We start from the raw sequence: 22,513 nt of genomic DNA on the forward strand, positions 1-22,513 counted from the left end.
AAACGAGATCATTCTTTGACCAAGTGTTGTGAGAAGAGACGGAAATTTTTATTTTTGAGAAAAGAGTCGTCGAGCAAGAAAAGTGAGAGAAGAGGAAAGAAGCACAAATCACAGGGGCAGAAGACGTCGGACTGGTTTTTGATCTTTGATGAGAGAAAATGCTGGAAAAGGGTTACGCTTCTCAAAACAAGAAGGGTACGAATAATCATGATCGCTCTCCGGAAAACTTCATCTCTAGCTAACTAGAGTCTCACAACACAACGACAAGAAGATACTTAGCACCTGAATTCAATCACTTCCTGATGAGAAACACTTCCTTGTTTCGAGAATAGCTGTTCTTCTTTTAATTAGTACATCAATCATTCGAATGTGTTTGGACTCTAGCGACCTAATTCAAAGCGAACCGTACAAAAACACATCAAACTTTTGCAGAAATTGCAGCAAACAACGAGAAAGAGTTGTAAAGTATGGATTTTTCACGGAATTCAAGAAATATTATAGATAGACTAGTTTATTAGAGACACGAATAACTCAGTTTGTTTTTTACTCGATGCTATTTAGAACTGCTCGTTATGGAACTCTCCTCACTCATTTTTCTACAATGTTAAAAATACTATATTTTTTCTCGAAATAAACGAGGAAATTCTAAAAACAAATCTAATAATTCAAACAGATAAAAATGTTTATTACATGATAATTTACATTAGTGAGAGAATCATCAAATTACAAAATTACAGCCGGTAAAAAGATATTAAAGTGATCAAGTTAGAACTTCTCTTCGTAGCTGACTTGTTCAGCTTGTGGATGCTCGGTGACGTATCTGACAGTGAATGTTCCAGACTGTCCTGGTGCCAATTCAACAGTGTAATCGAGAATCTTTTCTGGAGTAATTTCAGCTCCAACAGATGGTTCAGTGCTTGACTCAGCGACTTCCTTGGCTTCTGGGGACTCGAGACGAACCTGGAAATAGAAAATTGGAATTTTAGAAAGCGTTTGTTTGGTTACTTACCTTAATTCTAGAATCAGTAGATCTTGGAAGTTGTTCACGAATAGTGAGAAGAACAGTATTTGGACGAAGATTAGTAACGGAAGTTGTCTTCTCGGTGACTTGAGAGTTGATCTTCTCAACAGTTCCGCTTTGTTCTTGATAGTTTCTGACTGGTTTGTACTCAACACGAATGTTTGGATCAACTCCCAACGAGACTTCAAACTTCTGAGATACAACTGCATCTTCAAATTCTCCTTTATTGACGAAAGCTCCATCGAGGAAGATAGACGCTTGTCCAGCTACAAGTGGATAATCAGAAGAATTGACAGAGTTGGCAACGAGGAAAGCGGCGGCATTTCTTGATGGAACAGTGACATTGGAAAGCTTGGTTGGAAGAGTGAATTGACCGATATTCACTTTGTATTCTTCGGTACGGTCATCAATTGTTGCTGGGCGTCCGATGCTGAATTCAGAGGCAATGTTACTCGATTTGACAGCAGCTGATGTCATTCTCATTGACTTTGCACGACGTTCAACTTGTGGTGCAGCACAAGCCATCACCATGTTTCTTCCATAACCGCCACCACCATAACCTCCTCTTTGATTGCATTCTGGCTCCGGCACAACAATCGATGCCTCGAGTGCTCCAAGTTTTGGAAGGATCTTGACACCATGAGCAGGCTTGGCAGTTGACAAGACAATTGGGACATTCTTCCAGTCCTCTCCACTGAATTGACGGACCTTTCCGAAATAAGTGATGTGCATTTCAGCCGCCTCTCCAGAAGTGACACGGATATCGTAGAATGGGAACCATGCGACATTGTTCACTTGATAAGTAATAGTCAATTCAACTGATCCTCCCTCTGATTCTACAACAATACTCGCGTATTGTGCTGAGTTTCTCCATCTGTATCCGGTATTGTCATAATCTTGGCTAGCACGTTGGAACTCCTCTTCGGCTCTTCTGAATTCTTGGTCGAGAGTTCTAATTTGTGCACGAAGAGTGACTGTTTTCTCCTGATGATAATCATGAAGAGCATTCAAACTTTCGATTGTTCGTCCATCGAAATGGAAACTTCCGTCTTTTCCATGCTTCGCGATTTCAGTGATCAGATTATCCAATCCTTCGATTCTCTTCTGTACAGCTGTTCTGCTATCATTGATTTTGTCCTTTGCTCTCTCCTTCTCCTCGAAAATCTCCTTGATCGCCAATACTCTCTCCGGAATAACGAAGTCAGCTCCTTCTTGATTCTTGACGGAAACGTCATGAATCACAGCTTCTCCTGCTCCAGAGACACGAATCGAGTCTTGGACCAAGTCGAATGGAAGATTCTAAAATTAATATTATAGTTGTAAGGTCAAATGACTAATGCAAACATAAATAGTTTATCAATTTTCAATTTTTTGAAGTGTTTACAGAGCAGTAAAACGACATTTGATGATATTTGGCATGTTTATAAATCGTCAAAAAACGAAACGATGAGAAAAATGAACGAATCACCTCTAACATGATAATGCAATATCCGAAAGTTTGAAGGTCAAAAAAGTAAAAAGATGACGAAATTTATCATTTATTTTCTGAAAATGTATTATTTACTCACCTGAATCTTAACCTCATTGTATCCAGTGGCCAAATCCAACTGGAAAGTTCTTCTCAACTCGGCACAATTTGATTCGGAAGTGTAGACGAGCGCTTGGACGATGGCGACATCGTGAAGATTGAGCTTTTGAGTCTGGACGATAGTTGCCATTTTCTGGAAAATTATGACATTTTGTGAAATGTTTTCGAAACTGAGAAGAGAATGATCAAAAGAATGAGTATTGAAGGCAGGAAACATTACATTTTGAATTCTAGAGTCAAGAAAAAACTAAGGAAAGGAAAACTATTTAAACGTCAGGTCATAAATTCATGGGAAACCTTGAAAAAAAGATGAAAATCTCTATGGAAACTTGAGGCAAACAACTCGCACTCTCCCTCGAAATACACAATAAATTGTGGCCTTTTGGCCTCTCTTTTATACGTTTTTTGGCAAGTGACAGCAGACAACGAGACAAGAAAAAAAAAGAGAAATAGAGAGAAAAAGCAAGAAAAAGATAGGAGAAGAGGGAGTGTTCCGAAACTAAGCGATAGAAAAACTTTTCGAAACTGGTGAAATGAGATCATTCTTTGGCCAAGTGTTTTGAAATGGGGATTTTTCGAAAAACAGAAAAAGAGCCAAACGAAGGAGAGCACCGAATTTATTCGTAAACTGTTTAGAAATTTTTTTAAAAACTGATTTTCTCCGCATTACTTCTGTCGCGGAAGAAATTTGGCATTTATTAGAGAGTTTTCAATAAGAAAACTGGAGAAAAACAGTCGGAAATTTACCAAAATTGAAGGAGAAAAATCGAGAATTTCACCTTCGGTGCATTCCGACGTGAGTGTGTCGCTGGATTACTGTAGTACCGTCACGCAATCTTGCGGACCACCGAGCTCCAAATTTATTTTCAGACGAGAGTTCAGAAATCTGCTATGCTACAAAATGAATAGGAAGTTTTCGTCATTAAATCCCGCATCAATTTCAATGAATCAGTTACAAATCTCTTTCTTCTCGCCGCCGCTTGACATTAACCCATAAAAATCAAGAAAAAAGATCAAGGATCGGTGCATACTTCCTTGTTGTCATTGTCCACTGAAGTATTTCGAAAGAAACATATTGAAATGATTCATAGAAAGAAAAAGAGATGAATAGAAGAGAAAATGTCCTATTTCAAAAAGAGAAAATGAGTCAGAGTAGGATGGAAAGGGGGAGAGACAAACACAAACAGAACAATAAAAAAGAAGAGAGATGGGGGAGAAAACATGAAAATGAGAAGAGATAAGAGAACCGAAAATGCCATGTCTAAATGTGTTTCAGAGCATGAAGTGCACTCAAACGACCGGGCGCTCCAGTGACACCTCCTCCTGGATGAGCACCACTTCCACAGAGGTACAAGGACTCGATTGGGGTCGAGTAGTTGGCCCATTTGCTTACTGGACGGGACAGATAGAGTTGGTCAAGACTCATGGATCCATGGAAAATGTTCTGAAATTAATTGTTTTAATTGAGTTTTGCCCTCTGAATAGCTTACTCCTCCAGTAATTCCAAAAGTGTTCTGAATATCCGGTGGCGTCAAAATATCATAACCAATGACACTTGACGAGAAGTTCGGTGCGTACGCATCGATTTCCGAGAAGACGTGCTTCGCGTATTCTGTCTTCTTCTCTTCTGTCCATTCGTGATCTTTAGGTGAGAATGGAGTGTATTGGGTGAAGAGAAGGACGACGTGTCCGTCGGAACTATCAACGATAGTGCGGTCGACTGATGAGGGGATCGTCATTTCGATGACTGGTCTGGAAAAGGAATTAGATGGATTCAGACATGGGATTCTGATTTCACCTTCTACTATATCTTCCATTCTTATAATCCATCACAGCGTCATGCACCACTTGCATATTCTCACAATTCATATGAATCGTAGTCTGATGATGTGGCATTGGTTCCGTTCCATGATTAGGCTTAGCCAAGAAGTTCGGCAACTCCTTCACTGCTACATTGATTTTTGTAACTGGAGAAGTGTAATCAATTTGACTAATACTTCTATAGAAATCTGCTGGAAGTGACTCCTTCTTCACTAAATTGTTGAATGTGACATGTGGAGTTGCATTCGACATTACGATCTTCGAGTGAATCTCTTTTCCATTCGTAAGACGAACTCCTTTGGCTACATTTCCATCAAGTAGAACTTCTTGAACTTCTTGTTCCGTGTAAATTTCTGCTCCATGAGTCTTGGCACACTCAGCGATTGCATTGGATACTGCACCCATTCCTCCGAAAACATATCCCCACGCACCTTTATGTTCATCGAGCCCTCCAATGACGTGGTGAAGAAGTACATATCTGTAAAAATCAAGAATCACGTTTAAGGACATCCGGATAAACAGACTGACCCAGTTCCTGGATCCATTGGACTTGCTGCCAGTCCGATGACACCATCTGTTCCAAGTGTTGCTTTCAATACATCGCTCTCGAACCACTTGTTCATTATTTTTGAGATTGGAGCTGTCATCAACTCGTAGAAGTCGACTGCATTTTTCAGACCCAGTGGCTGAACTGTCTTGAATAATAAGTATAGATGTGGAAGCAGTTTATGAATTGGTTTCTGTAAGTCCAGTGGTTCGTAATCCATCAATTGCTCAAAGGAATGCGTGATTTCCGAAATAAAATTCTCATATTTCGGGTAGTTTTCAGCGTCTGTCTTCGAAAACTTGGAAATTTCTCTCTGATTCTCTGCCATATCCATTCCAAGTGTCAAACTTCCATGAGTATCACGGATTGGTGTGAAGGAATTGGGATTTCTGATATGATAACGAAGTCCGAATTTCTTGAGATTCAGTTCTTGCATGACTACAGGTCGGAGAAGACTGAGAAGATATGAGGCTCTGGAGAATCTGAATCCAGGGACGATTTCCTCTGTGACAGCGGCTCCACCGAGTACATGACGACGTTCCAGAACGCATACTTTTTTGCCAGCTTTTGCGAGATACGCGGCCTGAAATAAGGTTATGGAAGATAAGTTGTAGGATATGAGCATAATTGTCAAGGCCCGGGCAAATTGGCGCGAAAGTCAAATTTTCAAATTTTTTCAAATTTTTTCGAATTTTTAGAATTTTTTCGCGAAAAAGTCTAATTTTCGACTATGATTCAGAATTAGAAGAAAATCTGAAAAATAGTAAAAAAAATGGTCACATTTTCGATAAAAAATTGAAAAAATTTCGAAAAAAAATTAGGAAAAAAAGGTCATTTTTTGAAGCCGGGCCTTCGGGCCGGGCCGGGCCTTGAAAATTTTCTACCGGCCCGGGCCTTGACAACTATGGATATGAGGATTCTGGATTTAGGTTAGAATCTGGAACTTTAAGGAGCTTATCGAAAAACTGTGAATTTCAATAAAATTTCTCTATTCTTCACTTCAACTGGCTCATTTCTGGTGTAAAATTTATACATTTGTGCAGGAAAATAATCCGTTATACAGTACCGCTCAAAAGTATATTAAGTTTTGCCACTTTCAGTTGAAAATTTCCAACTTTAAGAGTGTGTCATAGTAAAACTAACTGTCCCACAAAACACATTTTTATGGATTAAACATATCAAGAATAGAACTCCATTTTTGTAGTTGACAACTTTTTTGTACGGACGTTTCCTAGCAAATTACATATCGTCAAAGTAATCTCTCCTTCAAATCGACCCATTTTAATGCAAAATAGTGAAATTTTTGAGCTTTTGTCCGAAAATAACCATAACTCTCTAGGGAGTGTCCGTACAAAAAAATTGTCAAATACAAAAATGAAGCTCTATTTTTGATCTATACGATCCATTAAAAATTTACTCGATGGGATAGTTAGTTTTGCCATGGCACACTCTCAAAATTGGGCGTTTTCAACTGAAAAAAACCAAAACTTAATATACTTTTGAGCGGTACAGTAGAATATCATTTTCAAAAATTCAGTCAAACAACTTACCGCCGTCAAACCATTATGTCCTCCACCAATAATAATCGCATCATAAGATTGTTTACTAAAATATCGTCGTCCGATTCGGAAGGACATCGTTTCTCTTTTTCTTCTTTTTCTCTTCTCTCCACCTTTCTGCCAACCTGCAACAAACAACAAAACAAGGTTAGAAATTGATCAGAGGTCATCGAAAAGAAAATAAAAGAGAAAAATCGAAGAAAAGATGCAGAGGCTGCAGAAAAATTATCAGAGAAAAGTATGGAGAGCAACCTTCGCCCCCTATTCTCTGTGTTCTGTCATTTGTTATCTCTAGTTATGCAGTCAAAAAAGAAGAAAAACGGTTTATCTTATAAAGAGAAAAACACAAAGAGATAAGATAGGTTCAGCGGAGAAAGAAGAGAGATAGTCCGAGAAGAATCAGTGTGCAGAGAGCTGCAAACAGATAGAAGTTGGGTCAAAAAAACGAAATGGAAAATACCTAACGAAGAGATGAGAATAATCGAAAACCAATCGTCACCCTTTTCTTCGTTTCTGAAATAGAGAAAAACGTGAGAAGAATCAGACAGAGATCAGTTGTTATTGTCATTTTTATCAATCAGTCATACTGTTTAAAAAGAAAACAGGACATCCGGACAAGCAGATACCGTCCCAAAGATTCAAATCTCTGTTTCCACTCACTGTCTGTTTCTCTTCGTCTTCAACACCATATCGACCATAACTTCCAGTCGTGCCGGACTCTGGTAACTGATAACGGCAATGATCTTTGGGTTTTTAGATAGCTGCTCCTCCGACAGACGCACTATTAGGTCTTCTCCATTTGGGTGTTGAAACTGAAATTAGTGAACAATAGTGTGTGGTACAGTGCCGTGCAAAAGTATACAAATTTGGCCATTTTCAGTTGAAATTGTCCAACTTTGAGAGTGTGTTATGGTAATATTGATTGTCACACCAAGTAGGTTGTTAATGAATTATACAGATGAAATGTAGAATTTCATTTTTGTAGTTGACAACTTTTCTGTACGGTCACTCCCTAAAGATTTATGATCATTTTTAGACGCCAGCTCAAAAATCGCCGTATTGTGCATTGAAACTAGTCGATTAGAGGAATAAATTACTTTGACGATATGTAACTTGCCAATGAGTGTCCGTACAAAAAAGTTGTCAACTACAAAAATGAAGCTCTACTCTTGAAATGTATAATTCATTAAAAACCTACTGGATGTGACAATCAAAATTACCATGACACACTCTCAAAGTCGGACAATTTCAACTGAAAATGGTCCGTTCGTTTACTTTTGCACGACACTGTATCCGTCTCTAGACTTACCACTCGTTTCGGCTGATGTGCACAATCTTTAATATGACCCAGCTTCTCTACTCCTTCCCCGTCTAGAGTGAAGTTCACTTTGACAATATTTCCAGCGCCAATCTTTCTATCAATTTGTAATCGGTATAGCTTCTCTGGCATTAAACTCAAGATATTGTAGGCGTCACGAAGCACAAATATCGACGCGTTCTCACAGACATCTCGTTCTTCGATCTTTGCGACTTCTTTTTCGGGAAGCATCTGGAACAGAAACAATAATTTGGATACATCAATTAATTTATCTTACATCTGTCGAGTTATACAAACACTTTGCCAGCTCCCAACAATCCGTTTTCTGGATGTGATCCTTGCAATCTTTTGTTTGAAAAACCGCCAAAGTGTCAGATGGAACTTTCAATTTTCTGTTCAAAGAGATACGAGAATTTTCAAGATTCTGCTGGAATTCTGGGATTTTCAGTGCCATGGATAGCTTGACGACGTGATGTTTGTTGAATAGAGCTTCCAGGTAATCGTTTCCAGTGGCATCTGTCCGACGAATCATGAACTCTCCACGGCGGTTTTGGTAGGATTTCACGGATTTGCTAGAAGAGAACAATGATAGTTTCAGAACGTCCCGGACCCCTTCTCACCACTTATCCCCGCTTGTCTCAAACTGTTTACAGACAGCTCTCGGACAACAACACGCCGAACAACAGCTCCAGTCACTCCACTTCACGAACATCTCCACATTTGGAAAACTGGAATCTACACTGTTTTCTAGACCAACAGACACCACATTGAACTCTCGAAATTTCATGTAATCTGAATTCTGGTTTATGGAAGAAATTTTGATGATGCTTACCGAGACGTTCACTGTATTGGAATCCAAAAACAATCGGTTGAATGAGGAGAAGAAATGTATACATTCCTTGTTTGATTTTTCTAATTTTATTTTGAGGAGACATGAGATACAATAAGAACTGATTACAACCACTGACAGCTTTTCATTAATTTTTTTGTTGGTCATAGGGTTTTGGGGTTACAGGGTCACAGGTCAAGGTCACACGTTTTTGAAGTTTTTAGTTTGAATAGTAGTTAGAATTCACGTTTTTTGGTTAGCAACGATCAGAAAAGGAATTAAAGCTCCATCGGAGTGTCTGTGCATATGGATGTCCAGATATTCTCATCCCATATCAGCAATATCCAATTTTCGGATTCCATTGATTCCGCTTTTTTTAAAAACTGATTGACTGAACGTATGTGTACCCGAAAGTCCAGATGTCCAATAGCATCTATCCGATTTGAATGAACATCTGTCTGTATACTCAGTTTTTCTTTCCTTCCTCCATACCCAATTTTCAGCTCTGGTCCCCGCTCCCAAACAGATCCATCCCCCCCCCCCCCCCCCACCCCATCCAACAAAAGATACAAATTTACCCATCCCCAAAACCCGTAAAAACTTCTTTTCCTCCCATCTGATGTATGTTGTCGAAATTCCAGGAAGCATCCGGATGTGCGTGTATAGAGGTTATTTAGTATGAGCAGTAGAAGCGGCGGGGCTCCACCAAGAAGCGGCTTCTTCTTCTTTCTTTCGGTAACAATTGTGACTCGAGAGAGTGTTCGAATCAAAGAGATTCATCTCTGCACTCTCTCCATTCCCCATACTATTTCCACAATGCTCCAACATTCTACGGTATTCCCTTGTGATAGCTCGTTAACAAGATGCCATACACACACAAAAAGAGACATCAAGGATAGAAGAAGACACGACACACAAACGAGTCGTCCATCCCTTTAAGTCACCCTCTGCGGTTTCCGGTTAGAAGGCGGTTCCGGTGGAATCAAGGAGTTGAGTGAGGAGATACCGTAGTCAGTGGTGTAGTCGAGTGAATTGCAAATCAGTCTAGCATTGTTCGCGAGTTCTTCTTCTTCTTCTTTCCCCGCACCACCACCATCATCAAAAGAAGAAACACGCGATTGAAGTTCCGTTTTAGATGGGTAAAACGTTGTCCGGTATCATCATTCTCTGTGTTTGGTGAACAGGAAGAATGGAGGAGAAGACGTCCTGAATTAGTCACGGCATGCGGAATCTGGAAAAGCAGAAGAAGAAGAAAAGTAGTCATCATCTCACAAGAGTTGTTGGAAATCTAGAGATCAGTTGGCCTGGAAAAGTTGGGTGAACCGGGAGAAGACATGTTTCAGTTAAGCAGCTCCAGACTAAGCCGATCTAAGGTCCAACAGCTCCCAATAAGATCGTCGTGCTAATGTTCTTCTTGATCGTGTTCTTGCTAAGCAGCTTCTGGCTATGCTTAACCAAGAAACGTCCTTTTATACCTCAACTTCTAGGTAAATCGCACAGATATGTAGCGAGCTATTGAGTTTTCAGACCCTTGACAAGATTGCTGATACCTGACCAGGTTCTGGTTACTAAGCAGCGCCGAAATACCGTAACCTTACTCTCCCAATTCCACGTGACACTTTCTAGATCCCTGATCCCCTTTACCAAGTTTTTTTCTCTTCCCGTTCTTTATTATTTGTTTCGCGTATCTGTCAGGTTTGCTCACAGGGCACCATCCTAGAAAAACTTCTCTCCGACCAGAAAAGAAAAAGCGGTCCCTTGATGAAATATGGTGAAGATTGATGGTGTAGGTTGTCGCTCAAACAGCCCCCACTCGGTGTTGCCATTTCGGAAGGTTTCCCCGTGAGGCTTCTTTCCGAAAGAAGACAACGGTGAAGGCCGGTTTTGACAAGTGTCGGCTCTTCCTTCTCGTCTTCGGGAATTGTTTTGCCTGGAGAAGTGTTTGATTGGCAGGAGGAGCACACGCCGAGAGGGTTTTGGTGCCTTTTGGAAACCGGTGTGAGAGGATGACTCTGGGGAATCTGTGGGAGGAAGAGGAGAGGATTTATCAATCACTTTAGAGGCAAAGAGACTAGAGAAGTGTGAAACGAGTTGAGTTAGAAGAGATAGAGAGAGGAAGTGAGAGAGTTGTTGGAATGACTTAGTTAGGACATGTTGCAAAAAGTGATATATGTACTATTCGAGAAGTGGGAGGAATGGAAGTTCGTAGTGGGTTGGGTTACGGTAGCTTGGGTAGGTCAAATTTGGAAATGACACAGACATGGTAATGAATAGAACAAGACTTTGATTCAGGTATATAAATCTGACATGGGAATGACCCAGGGTGTAACGCTGGGATTTCTTAGATATTTTGGGAAATGATAGCTCTTACCCCAACTAGAACAAAACAAAAATATTACGTGCCCCTTTTAAGTTTCCAGAGAATGGCAGACATAATTCCATTTTTTCGAATTTTTCGAGTTGAACCACTTCGAGACATCGTAACTCGGTCAATTCAGGAGCAATCTTCTCAAACTAAAGTGTAATCGCAAGATATAGACCAAGGCTTCATAAAAGGTAACAGACTCATATTTCCAGCTGTGACTCCCGAATTACTATAAATGAAAATGTGAAAATTTGCACTTCTCATGAAATCAGAAAGTGGTCATTTTCGAAAAAACGTATTTGGGAGACTATGTCTATCCGATTGCCAGTAACAAATAAGGTATATATACGTATTCAAATATATGGCTCACCTTTCATTCCAGAGACTTATTTTCATTTTTTCAGTTTTTCAGTTCAACTTCATGTATAGCGGTACGTCAATTCGTTAAAAATAACTTCCGCGTTTTTCAGTGAATTCTCCCTTTTTTTAGTTAGACGGCAATCGCAATGTTTTAAAAACTATATTACGCTTAAATGTCAGTATACCTTTTGCTCAGAACAATTGATCAACTCTACAGTTGAAAAATCACACGTATCCCTATACATGAAGTTGAACTGAAAAACTGAAAAAATGAAAATAAGTCTCTGGAATGAAAGGTGAGCCATATATTTGAATACGTATATATACCTTATTTGTTACTGGCAATCGGATAGACATAGTCTCCCAAATACGTTTTTTCGAAAATGACCACTTTCTGATTTCATGAGAAGTGCAAATTTTCACATTTTCATTTATAGTAATTCGGGAGTCACAGCTGGAAATATGAGTCTGTTACCTTTTATGAAGCCTTGGTCTATATCTTGCGATTACACTTTAGTTTGAGAAGATTGCTCCTGAATTGACCGAGTTACGATGTCTCGAAGTGGTTCAACTCGAAAAATTCGAAAAAATGGAATTATGTCTGCCATTCTCTGGAAACTTAAAAGGGGCACGTAATATTTTTGTTTTGTTCTAGTTGGGGTAAGAGCTATCATTTTCCAAAATATCTAAGAAATCCCAGCGTTACACCCTGGGTCATTCCCATGTGAGACTTGTAGATCTGAAACTTTTGGTAAACAGCGTCTGATTGGTTTCAAGAAATCTGAAATCTGAAATTTCTGAAACTGCTGTATTTAATTGAAAATAGTCAGTTTTGTGAGTGTGAGACGGTCTCCCTCATGATATCACAATATCGATTGTTGATGGAGTGTATAGATCACAAATAGAGCTTCATTTTTGTAATTGGTAATTTTTTTGTACGGACACATCCTAAGAAGTTATCAATCGTCAAAGAAATTTCTTGCAATTGTTGCCCTCTTTCAGTGCTAAAAAGAGAGGTTTTTGAGCTATTTACATTGACGGCTTCTAACTTCTTAGGATGTTTCCGTACAAAAAAGTTGTCAACTACGAAAGTGAAGCTCTACTTGTGATTTATACACTCCAAAAACAATCGATACTGTGATACTATCAGGAAAGCCATCTCTCACTCACAAAGTTGACCGTGTTCAACTAAAACCTGCAAATGCCGCATTCTTTATGGCCAACACTGTATTTCATTCGCCACTCAATATTTCGAAAACATCGGTACCGTAACCTTTTCATACTGAAAAAAGATTCCCTCACCGTCCCCCCTCCGGACCCCCTACTGTTTTCTTCCTTCCGCCCTCCAACCCATCTCCTCCGGCGGTGTCATCAAAGGACGTACTCATTCATAAGCGTATGATGATCTTGTCCGCGGTAGGAGCCCCCGGGGAGACCTTCTTTTAGCCTGATATTCTCACAGAAACGATCATCCATGATTCGCGATTTATAGCCCCCTTCCCTTTATAGGCCATCCCTTTCCCTAACTCTACACGTTTCTTTTCCGACACCTTGGGGAGCAATTCCAACCCGAGCCAAAACGCACCGGCACACCACATTTGTTCCAATTTATGGCTCTATTTTGACAGCTTTCTTTCCTTTTTCGCTTACTTTTTCGTTTCGTCTCATGGTCCCTGAGAAAAAGAAACAAGTCGTGTTTCCTCGAGAAGAAGCTCTTGATAATCGGGTAATCCGACCAATCAATGTAACAGATGTACAGGTCAGGAGGGGACAGGACACTTAAGACACAACAGACGATATAAACAGTGACAGAATGTGTTGAGAGGGGGGCAAATTCTCAGTTGCTACCGGATCTTTTGCTATGGCTCAAAATGCTATTTTAGCTCAGTTGCTATTGTCTGCTCATTTGCTATTTTAAGTGTCTCAGTTGCTATTTTAGAATTTCGCTGTGAGATCAGTTGCTATAGCGAGTCTCAGTTGCTATATTGTGGCTCAATTGCTATGGCCGGGCTCAATTGCTTTATTTCTATCAGTTGCTATTGTGAATATAAACATTGTCTTTATTCTACTGAAAAACGGATTTTTCTTTAAAAAAAAGGTGGAATCATGGAAAACACCGGTTTGGCAAGCACTCTAGAAATTATGCAAGAATAAGTTCGAGAATGGATTTCCAACGTGGAATTGAGCGGAGGAATTGATCGTTTCCAAAGATGGTAGTGAAGTGTTTGGAACGGGTCAGAGACACCAAAATCAGTGAATCATCATCGATCAGTTTGAAATTGGATTTTCCGTTTTCACTAGCTTGAACTTGAAAGCCTTCGAGGAAGAGGTCTCCTTCCATTCCAACATTATGATGAGTTTCAAGCTTTCCACCGGTGTGGCAGCAGCTGAGAAGAACGATCTGAAAAGGAGATTTTTGTTTAGTGAGGACAATTATTTGGACGTACGTCGTTCTCTAATCCCTGATATCTTCGACACGTGGAGCATATGATTCCTTGCGGCAGAAGCTTCTCAAGTAGTTCTGCTTGAGCCGTATACGGTGTAATTACAGAAATTTGGGACGGTTTGATTCCATTCAAGTATATCAACTTTTTTGCGTATTCGACGACGAAGTGGGCTTCGGATGAATTACACCTACTTTGAGCAACAGCAGCGCTACTGGTAGCATTCGGAACGTAGCTGTACGCTTTAACTTTGGGCTTTCGGAATGTAATTCCTGTGAGGTTGTGCTGGATGTAAGTTTGTTGAATATCTCTGAAAAAATTACAGTTCGGGAGGCAAAGGAAAAGAATCCACTTACTTTCCAGATACTAGGAACCCTCCATAAAACACCTTAGAAATGAGTTCAGTGGCATCAGGGTGACAACGATGAACAACAGTGAATCGAGTAACCATTGCATCGTAGTTCATCAACATTACGTTCGGTGAAACAGTCAATGGTGACAAACTGGCAACCGAATTATATGGATTCAACTGCTTGTGATCTCCAACCAAAACGAACTCGATAGATTCGAAGCTCATTGATTGCATTTTAGATGCAAATAGTGTTAGATCACTGGGCTGAATCATTGTTGATTCGTCTATTGCGATAAGGCTCGGCATGCAATCAGCTGGAAGGTACGTAGTGAAGTTGACAAGTGAATCCATCGTTGAGAAAAGGAGGTTAGGCTTGTAAGAGTCGAAGAAATATTTGACGAGCTCTTTCTTGTTTAGTTCTCGACACTTCAATTTAGAGAGATAGTCGTATTTCTCTTTTCCTAGCAAAGCAGCAAGTGCAATGATGGTGTTGTTTCGGAGGTATACAAACATCGACTTTATATTTGTGGAATATGCTTCGCTGAAAACGTGAAGGTTCAAATTTTTGTAATTAAACCATATCACTTACTCTGAGACGGTCGTCATATCAAAATTCTGCAGTTGGTGAGAGAAACATTTCTTAATAATCTCTTTCCAGTCAAACGGGTGAGTCGGAATTCCATTCGCAGTTTTCCAATTCTTTGCTTGAACGACAAGTGGTCGAACATCTTCTTTCGACACGTCTTTAGAGGTGAAGAGAGTGGGAAACTCGAAAACAGTGAGTAGAGCAACGACTGCGGAGTTGGTCATAGCAGTCAGAGCAACCCTACATGATTTCTGAACCATCAAACGTGCTTTGACAGCAGCCGCCAGGACAGTGGTTTTACCTGTAAAAGAAATATTGAAATTGTCAAGTTGCAAACGTCGACTCACCAGAGCCTACTGGTGATTCATGAAGGTGAACCATGATGTTTGGATCGAGAATAGCTTGGTAGAACACGAGTTCTTCGTGGCTTGGATTTCGGTTCAAACAACGAGTAAAAGGTACAATCTGATAGGTGGAAAGAGTTTCTGAAGTTGAGGTGTCAGATCCATAAAGACGTTCCGAAGGTACTCGAGGTTTCAGATTTGGCGATGGGAATCCATAGTACATGGAATGTGACGTATCGACCAGTCCCTTCATCAAATAATCACCGAGTTCCGTTCGAACCAATCGTTTCTCTCCAGACATCAAAGTGTCAAAGGTGTTCTTGAAGTCCAGTTTGAGCATTGGAATGCATTTTCCTGTTTCAGTTACGATGCGCACAAGTGCTTTCCACTCAATTGACATTTTTTCCTCCATGTTGTCTTCGAATTCATCAGAAACTTCTTCGTTCATCCCACAAGTTTTGTTAATCAAAATTGTCAGAGTTTTGACGTCGTTTGTCACAAACAATTTGACAATCTTTCCGATAACGGGTTCGTTTAATATCGCTAGCAATTTAACAATTGTGCCTGAAAAAATAGATTGAAAAATGTATTGAAAATTAAAAAAAAACGAAGCTCACCTACACCGAAAACTGCAGGCGAAATAGCAGCCGTAACCGAAACTTCGAGATAGAGGGATCCGTTTTCAGCGAGTTGCCATCCTGACACAGAAGTGTCGATCAAGCGACAATCTTGGAAGTTCGAGGAACCGCTTTGACGTTTTGCCGAACGGAGTGCTTTAAGTGCATGCATTGCAATGGAACGGGTTGGCGACTGAAGACAAACATGGAGGGGATCCAGCAGTTTGGCCGTAACGACGTGAGGGGTTGGGCTGTAGGGAAGGTAATTTGCAACATCCTCTGATGTGAGCTTGGCGATGTCAGTGAGAAGCTGTGAAGAAGTAGATGATGCTGCTTTGAAACTATTGGCAAGCCTGTGGCATTTCCGATGTGGCATAAACAGTTCCGCATAAACAAGAAAAACGTCCGGTAAATTAGAAACTTGTTTCGACTGAGTCGTTTTCAACATTGCACCAAATTCCTCGGGTAAGTGAGAAGGTGTATTGAGTTTTGACAGGAAGATGTTTTCCTGTAAACAATATATTTTATACTGGATGGTTTCGAACGACTAACCGGAATAGAGCAGGGAGGTAACGATTGATCACCAAAAGATTTGTACAAGTCGAAACCTTGTGATGTTCTGACGGCGAGAGCGACTCCATACTCGATTTCCCGCTGGACGACGTAATATTCCAAGGCTACGTGAACTCTCTGACCAGTCGGTTGTTTCGTCTTCCAATCCAACAGTTCGACAAATCCGGTCTTCAAGACACCAATTAAATCACCAAACATCAATTGTGAGGCGAAACTGAGTGGGCCTTCGGATTTGCCCCGCACATTCCCGTTCATTACATCCATACTTGTAGAGTTGAACGAGACGTTTCGGAGATGCTCGTACCCATCGTAAAGACCTGTCTCGACACATAGCGGCGATCCGATAGCACAGTTGGTACTGAAAATTATCAATGAAAGTATATTGAAAAAGGAATTGCACTAAAACATACCTTGTGTGGACAATAACGTACAAGGAAGATCCGTCATCCTTAATCCAACGAGGAGAAGTAACCTCCATCCATTCATTGCGTTTTGCCGAAGCTCTTTTCAGTTTTTGAGTAGTTTGTTGTGGGCTCTTCCAATTATCACGGAAGTTGAATACTGAATCAATAGTCGGAACGATAGCAGTGTTGTTAGAACGGTCCGTGCTTCCATAACAGGAGCTGAAGCGGCGGAGAGGGTCCAAGTGTTCCCGCAGTTGAGACATTCTGCAAATAATTATGTTATTACAGTTATTGGTTCTTTTATATCTCATGAAAGCATGCTTTTTCGGAAACTAGTTTCTCACGTTCAACTTATTCGCACAAGTGAAATCTGTAATGAAAAACAAAAACGATTGTTACAAATCGATTCGAATATTCCCAAATTCGAACAAACCTTCTAAGACTCGAGTTTTGGAAATTGTTTCTCGTGACGAGTTGTGTCTTCTTACCTGAAAATTTGTTTTATCGATTCGAATATTCCCAAATTCGAACAAACCTTCTAAGACTCGAGTTTTGGAAATTGTTTCTCGTGACGAGTTGTGTCTTCTTACCTGAAAATTTGTTTTATTTTATTAAAATTTATTCATTTAAACGTAGAAAATTATTCGGAAACAGCGAAAATCGATAAATTTCACTGTTCATAATTGCGAAATATAGAGTGCCAATGTATAAACGTTGAATACTCAGTCAACGCAATGGGGCGCGGTTGCTGCCCCCGTCGGTTGCTATAGCGACAGATTTTATTCAACCTTTTCAAGCCCTATTTCTACTATTTTTTTCACGTTTTTTGAAGATTTATTCCCTAATAATATTTTGGAATTCTGTGTAATAATTAATTCAGTGAAAATTGAACCGATAACCCTGTTCCCGACAATTCGCTGTTTTAGGATTTTTTTTGCTCAGTTGCTATATCACACTCAGTTGCTATATCACACTCAGTTGCTATATCACACTCAGTTGCTATATCACACTCAGTTGCTATATCAATCTCCGTTCCTATTTCCGTTAATCTCAAAAGTATGCATCAATACATTTTCAGGTAGCCCACACACCACTCGTCATCGAGAAGCAATTTCCAAAATTAATTGATCCATTAATTTGCTAAATTATCCTCGATTTATCATGGGAAATATCTCGGAGCGGACGATTACGAATTGTTCATCAGTTCAAATCGGTTTGTGTGTTTTGCCATAAAGTTTATAAAAATTAATTTTTAGATTTCAATATGTTGATGAAATCAACAACTCGCATTTGGAGAATTTCAAGATCAACCGTGTTCTCCTTCTTAAGCTTCGTACAGACTGCAGTGAGGGTATTCCTTATGATGGATGGTGCTGGTCAAAAACCGTGAAGAGCTCTGCCAAGGGTAATGAAAAAGCTAAAGTTCTTCTTCGGCATCAACCGACATATAAGAACTTTGAAGTTTTCTGTGAACCTACGAAATCTATCAATTGTACTGAATTCGAGCAGAAGCATGTGCGTAAGCAAGTTGTCACCCACAAGGAATACAGATATGTCCACTATTTTGCAACGAATGATGACGACATCGAAATTCCTTCGGAAGGATCTCTTCAAAAGAAAAGAATCGATAGTAAGTGAATAGTTTGGAACATTAAAAAAAACCGAATTTCCAGAACGCTCGGCTGAACATTTGAAGAAAATTGTTCTCCCTTATCGTAGTATTACTGAAGCTGCAGCATTTGCTAAATCTACTGGATATCATCCTACTAAGAAACAGCTACGAAACTTGGCTCGAAGCTCGATAACTACACGGGTAGGAAAAGAAGGCCCACGCTGTCACACGTCCCTTGCAATGGTTAAGCAGATTGAACAGGTTCACCCCGATCAGATCTTCTATAAACACGGTAACACTTGAAACTAACTGCGATGTAATTGATTTGTAATTGACACTTTTCAGATGGAAACACCCTGACCGATCTCAACTTTTTCTACATCTCAGATGAAGCATGTTCTATTTTCATGTCTGCCTGTCCGGACAAGGATGAGCACACCGACTGGATTGCAACTGTCGACAGCCTGATTGCAGCAGACCCCCTAACCAGAAAAGCTGAAATCAAGAAGATTTTGAAAAAAAATCCTACGGGTGTGATGATGCCCTCTCGGATCCATATCGATACGACTTTCAATTTAGGCGATTGTTATGTGACTATTGCCCTTGGCGAAACAAAAAACTTCAAAACGAAAGCATCTCTTAAAGAACGAGTCATCCCTATCGGATTCTTAAAGGGGGACTGAAGTATTCCAAAAATCGAGATTTTTTTATATGGATCGACTCAGAATTTTATAGAAAAGAGAAAAGTATCTTGGAGCCAGGTCCGAAAATCAGTCTAAAGCGAGTTGTGAGGCCTCAAAGTGTCAAAAAAGGGTCTCTCGCATGGCATTTTTTCATCATATTTCAACGTAAAATTCTCTCGCCGTGCAGAGGAAAAATGTGAAAATTGAGAGAATAATGACGTGAACTCTCTTATATCAACTTTTCCTCATGTTCAATTGAGGAAGTGCCTCCATGATTATGAAGTCATTGGTTGGAATTGACCTTGATAACACAACAGAACGACTGTGACGTAGGAAAACAACAATTTTACGAAAAAAAAAGAAAAAAAACTAAAGATAACGTTCAGGGATTAGACTATGCATACATCTCTCTTTCTGCTTCAGCTCTTGCATGTAGTTCAGATTGTTCAGTGTCCGTCATCTGAACGTATTCCGACGCGACTTTCTCCTTTGCCATTTGAAGAATTGTGAATCTCCACTCATTCTTTGGCGCAGTTTTTCGTGATCTCCAAACAATTGACTTTTTGGTCTTACAAAAGTAAGAAACTTTTGCTTCCACTTTACGGAGACCAGAAAGCGAAACAAAATAAACAAAAAAAGTTATGCAACTGAATGAAATATCCCCCTCATTCACAGTAATCATTCACAGTGATCAATCACAGTAATGATATTGTTCTGTTGAGTTATCAAGGTCAATTCCAACCAATGACTTCATAATCATGGAGGCACTTCCTCAATTGAACATGAGGAAAAGTTGATATAAGAGAGTTCACGGCATTATTCTCTCAATTTTCACATTTTTCCTCTGCACGGCGAGAGAATTTTACGTTGAAATATGATGAAAAAATTCCATGCGAGAGACCCTTTTTTGACACTTTGAGGCCTCATAACTCGCTTTAGACTGATTTTCGGACCTGGCTCCAAGATACTTCTCTCTTTTCTATAAAATTCTGAGTCGATCCATATAAAAAAATCTCGATTTTTGGAATACTTCAGTCCCCCTTTAATCCATTCTTCCAAAGCTCGCGAGTCACACGAGCGTTTTTCAACAGCTCTCCGAACTGCTCTTTTCAAACATAACAATCCCCTTCATCCGAAGCAAATCCCATGTGTTTTACTGGACGGTGAAGAAGCGTTGGAAACTTACGGAGAGGTTAGCAATACACCCAAATTATTCAAACTTTCATCCTCTTTCAGGCGCTCGATGCTCCAGTTATCAGGTGTGATCTTCACATTTTGTCACTTCTCAGCTTCGACTACGGAGGAAAAGCTGCTGCTAACTTAGCGAAGCCGTTTTTATTTGGAAGAAAAGTGCAAGGAGTATGGAAAACTGGAGTATTCGGAGTATTCCATCTTCAAGATTTTGAGAAACGACTCGAGAAAGTAAAGGGAAAAATCCATCCAAAAATCTTCGACTGGATTGTACTGAATAAAAGAATGTTGATGGATAATTCGTCGGCTGCCGCCAAACTTAAAGCTGGTCACTTATTACAATATTCGACCAACAACCAAAACGAAACTTTCAACAAACTGGTCAAAGTTAAGCTCACAAAACGATACCCAACTCCTAAACTAATTGATCTTCTTCAAACGTTTTTCGAAGGTATCAAGTATATAAGTTTCTTCAACATACAATGTCGTTTCCAGATAAAATGAAGGAATGCCGACTAGCTGCACTGAACTCTTCGGACGATGTTGTTATGACTGTGGATGTCAGAAAATTCTCCTATTCTGAAAAATGGAGTCACTTTTACGACATCGGATTGTCGACGCCAATGATTTTAGCATTAGGAGTGCCAGCTTTTTTGGCAATGCGTGAGCAATTTAGTTTTCTAAATGTACTCCAATCTGTTTCTCAGACATCGATCAAGAACGGTCAGCCGAAGAAGAAAAACGAGTTGGCTCATTGGTTCTCGAATTCCAAGGTACTGATGTCTACCGTTTGGAGGATGTCTTAATTCCGAAAACCAACCGACAAGGTCGATGGATTTCCGTATCTGTTAACGAAGACTCCATCGATTGTTGGAGTTGTCAGCACACGCTGCCATCATATGTGTGCTGCCATGTGTACGTTTTCCTTTCATTTTCAAATCAACTTTGTCTTTCAGACTGTTTTGCCTTATCCGCCAGTCCGACTCCCGACGACGACACTTCTGGGATAAATGTCTCAAAACTGAGACAGCCGTCCTCAAGAACACTTTTTCTCGGTACTCCGGATGGAAAGCTTCAGATCGTATCGGCACCAAGCATTCTGCTAGCAATTTCGTACGAACGACAAATGACATTTCCACGTAGGACATTATTAAAAACAACTTCCTACAAATTTAAAGCCTTTCAGCTTGACAGTATATGCGGATACGGACACTACCACTGCCAACCAGTCATCGTCTGCGGGTAACGTGTCTTCTCCTGCAGCTAACCATTCGTCATTAGCCGCCACCTCGCCAATCACTTCGGAATTGACATTTTCATCCGTTTCATCATCGGACATGACAGCACGTCGATCTTCTCGCAGAAGGTTATTTCATAAAACCTTATTCATTAAAACCAACTTTTTTTATAGAAACCCTCGTCGTCTATACAGCCCGGATTTGTCAATCACATCTCTCAATTCGACTGTTTATTAACTTTTATTTGTTTTCTTTCTAGCTGTTGCACATTTTTGTTGTTGTTGTTACCTCAGTTGTTGTTCATTGTTTCCCGCCTTCTGTGGACTTTCAGATAATAAACATCTTAAGTCACCCTCTTTCTGTGTGTTACTTGTACAAAACCTGAAGAAACGGTGAAATATTGATATTTTCAAGTTATATTAAAGTGGTTAATGTATTCTAAAACTTTAAAATTTCATAAAAATAAATACATCTTTCTCTCTTCTTTGTTTTTGCAAGCAACTGATAGAAATAAAGCAATTGAGCCCGGCCATAGCAATTGAGCCACAATATAGCAACTGAGACTCGCTATAGCAACTGATCTCACAGCGAAATTCTAAAATAGCAACTGAGACACTTAAAGGAGGACTGAAGTCATATTTTTTTATTTCAGATTCTGATACTTCAAAAAATTCTGAACAACTTTCACCATTGGAGCATATGCTAAAAATCGCTCTAAACACCCTAAATTCACGTTTTCCCGGCTCAAAAGGAGCCTAGATGGAAGAGTTTTCCCATGCGAATTTTTGCCCCTGTGTAGTCCTCTCGGACAAAATTATTTCTTTTTATTTCTCGATTTTTTGTTTTCTTGATTTTTTCAACAAAATTTCGTGTTTTATTCAATTTATATCGTAAAAAAATAAGAAAAAACACGAAAATTTGTTTAAAAAAGCAAGAAAATGAGAAATCGAGAGATAAAAAGAAATAGTTTTGTCCGAGAGGACTACACCGGGGCGAAAATTCGCGTGGGAAAACTCTTCCACCTAGGCTCCTTTTGAGCCGGGAAAACGTGAATTTAGGGT

At 39.8% G+C, this 22,513-nt stretch overlaps 4 protein-coding genes across 4 annotated transcripts; 1 reads left to right on the plus strand and 3 right to left on the minus strand.

Annotated features, from left to right (window-relative positions):
- Positions 1-765: 765 nt before the first annotated feature.
- Positions 766-2,739, minus strand: GCK72_015077 (uncharacterized protein; the record flags this gene model as incomplete). Its single annotated transcript, XM_053730614.1, has 3 exons — positions 766-960; positions 1,010-2,320; positions 2,590-2,739. The coding sequence occupies 3 exons, from the start codon at positions 2,737-2,739 to the stop codon at positions 766-768; spliced, it is 1,656 nt and encodes a 551-aa protein (XP_053585386.1).
- A 1,131-nt stretch (positions 2,740-3,870) lies between these two features.
- On the minus strand, positions 3,871-8,641 carry GCK72_015078 (uncharacterized protein; the record flags this gene model as incomplete). The annotated part of the gene is made up of 9 exons (XM_053730615.1): positions 3,871-4,053; positions 4,100-4,361; positions 4,408-4,908; positions 4,959-5,560; positions 6,528-6,582; positions 7,197-7,348; positions 7,846-8,085; positions 8,132-8,426; positions 8,475-8,641. The coding sequence occupies 9 exons, from the start codon at positions 8,639-8,641 to the stop codon at positions 3,871-3,873; spliced, it is 2,457 nt and encodes an 818-aa protein (XP_053585387.1).
- Positions 8,642-13,548: 4,907 nt separating this feature from the next.
- Positions 13,549-16,991, minus strand: GCK72_015079 (uncharacterized protein; the record flags this gene model as incomplete). The annotated part of the gene is made up of 8 exons (XM_053730616.1): positions 13,549-13,809; positions 13,856-14,162; positions 14,209-14,745; positions 14,794-15,091; positions 15,138-15,698; positions 15,752-16,259; positions 16,304-16,682; positions 16,735-16,991. 8 exons carry the CDS (start codon positions 16,989-16,991, stop codon positions 13,549-13,551), a joined length of 3,108 nt encoding a protein of 1,035 aa, XP_053585388.1.
- On the plus strand, positions 15,157-21,689 carry GCK72_015080 (uncharacterized protein; the record flags this gene model as incomplete). Its single annotated transcript, XM_053730617.1, has 10 exons — positions 15,157-15,248; positions 17,985-18,358; positions 18,402-18,632; positions 18,686-18,871; positions 20,085-20,215; positions 20,260-20,665; positions 20,710-20,877; positions 20,922-21,129; positions 21,401-21,580; positions 21,626-21,689. 10 exons carry the CDS (start codon positions 15,157-15,159, stop codon positions 21,687-21,689), a joined length of 2,040 nt encoding a protein of 679 aa, XP_053585389.1.
- Positions 21,690-22,513: the final 824 nt, after the last annotated feature.

Source organism: Caenorhabditis remanei, chromosome IV (assembly GCF_010183535.1).
Source record: "Caenorhabditis remanei strain PX506 chromosome IV, whole genome shotgun sequence".
In the NCBI taxonomy this organism is placed as follows: Eukaryota; Metazoa; Nematoda; class Chromadorea; order Rhabditida; family Rhabditidae; genus Caenorhabditis; species Caenorhabditis remanei.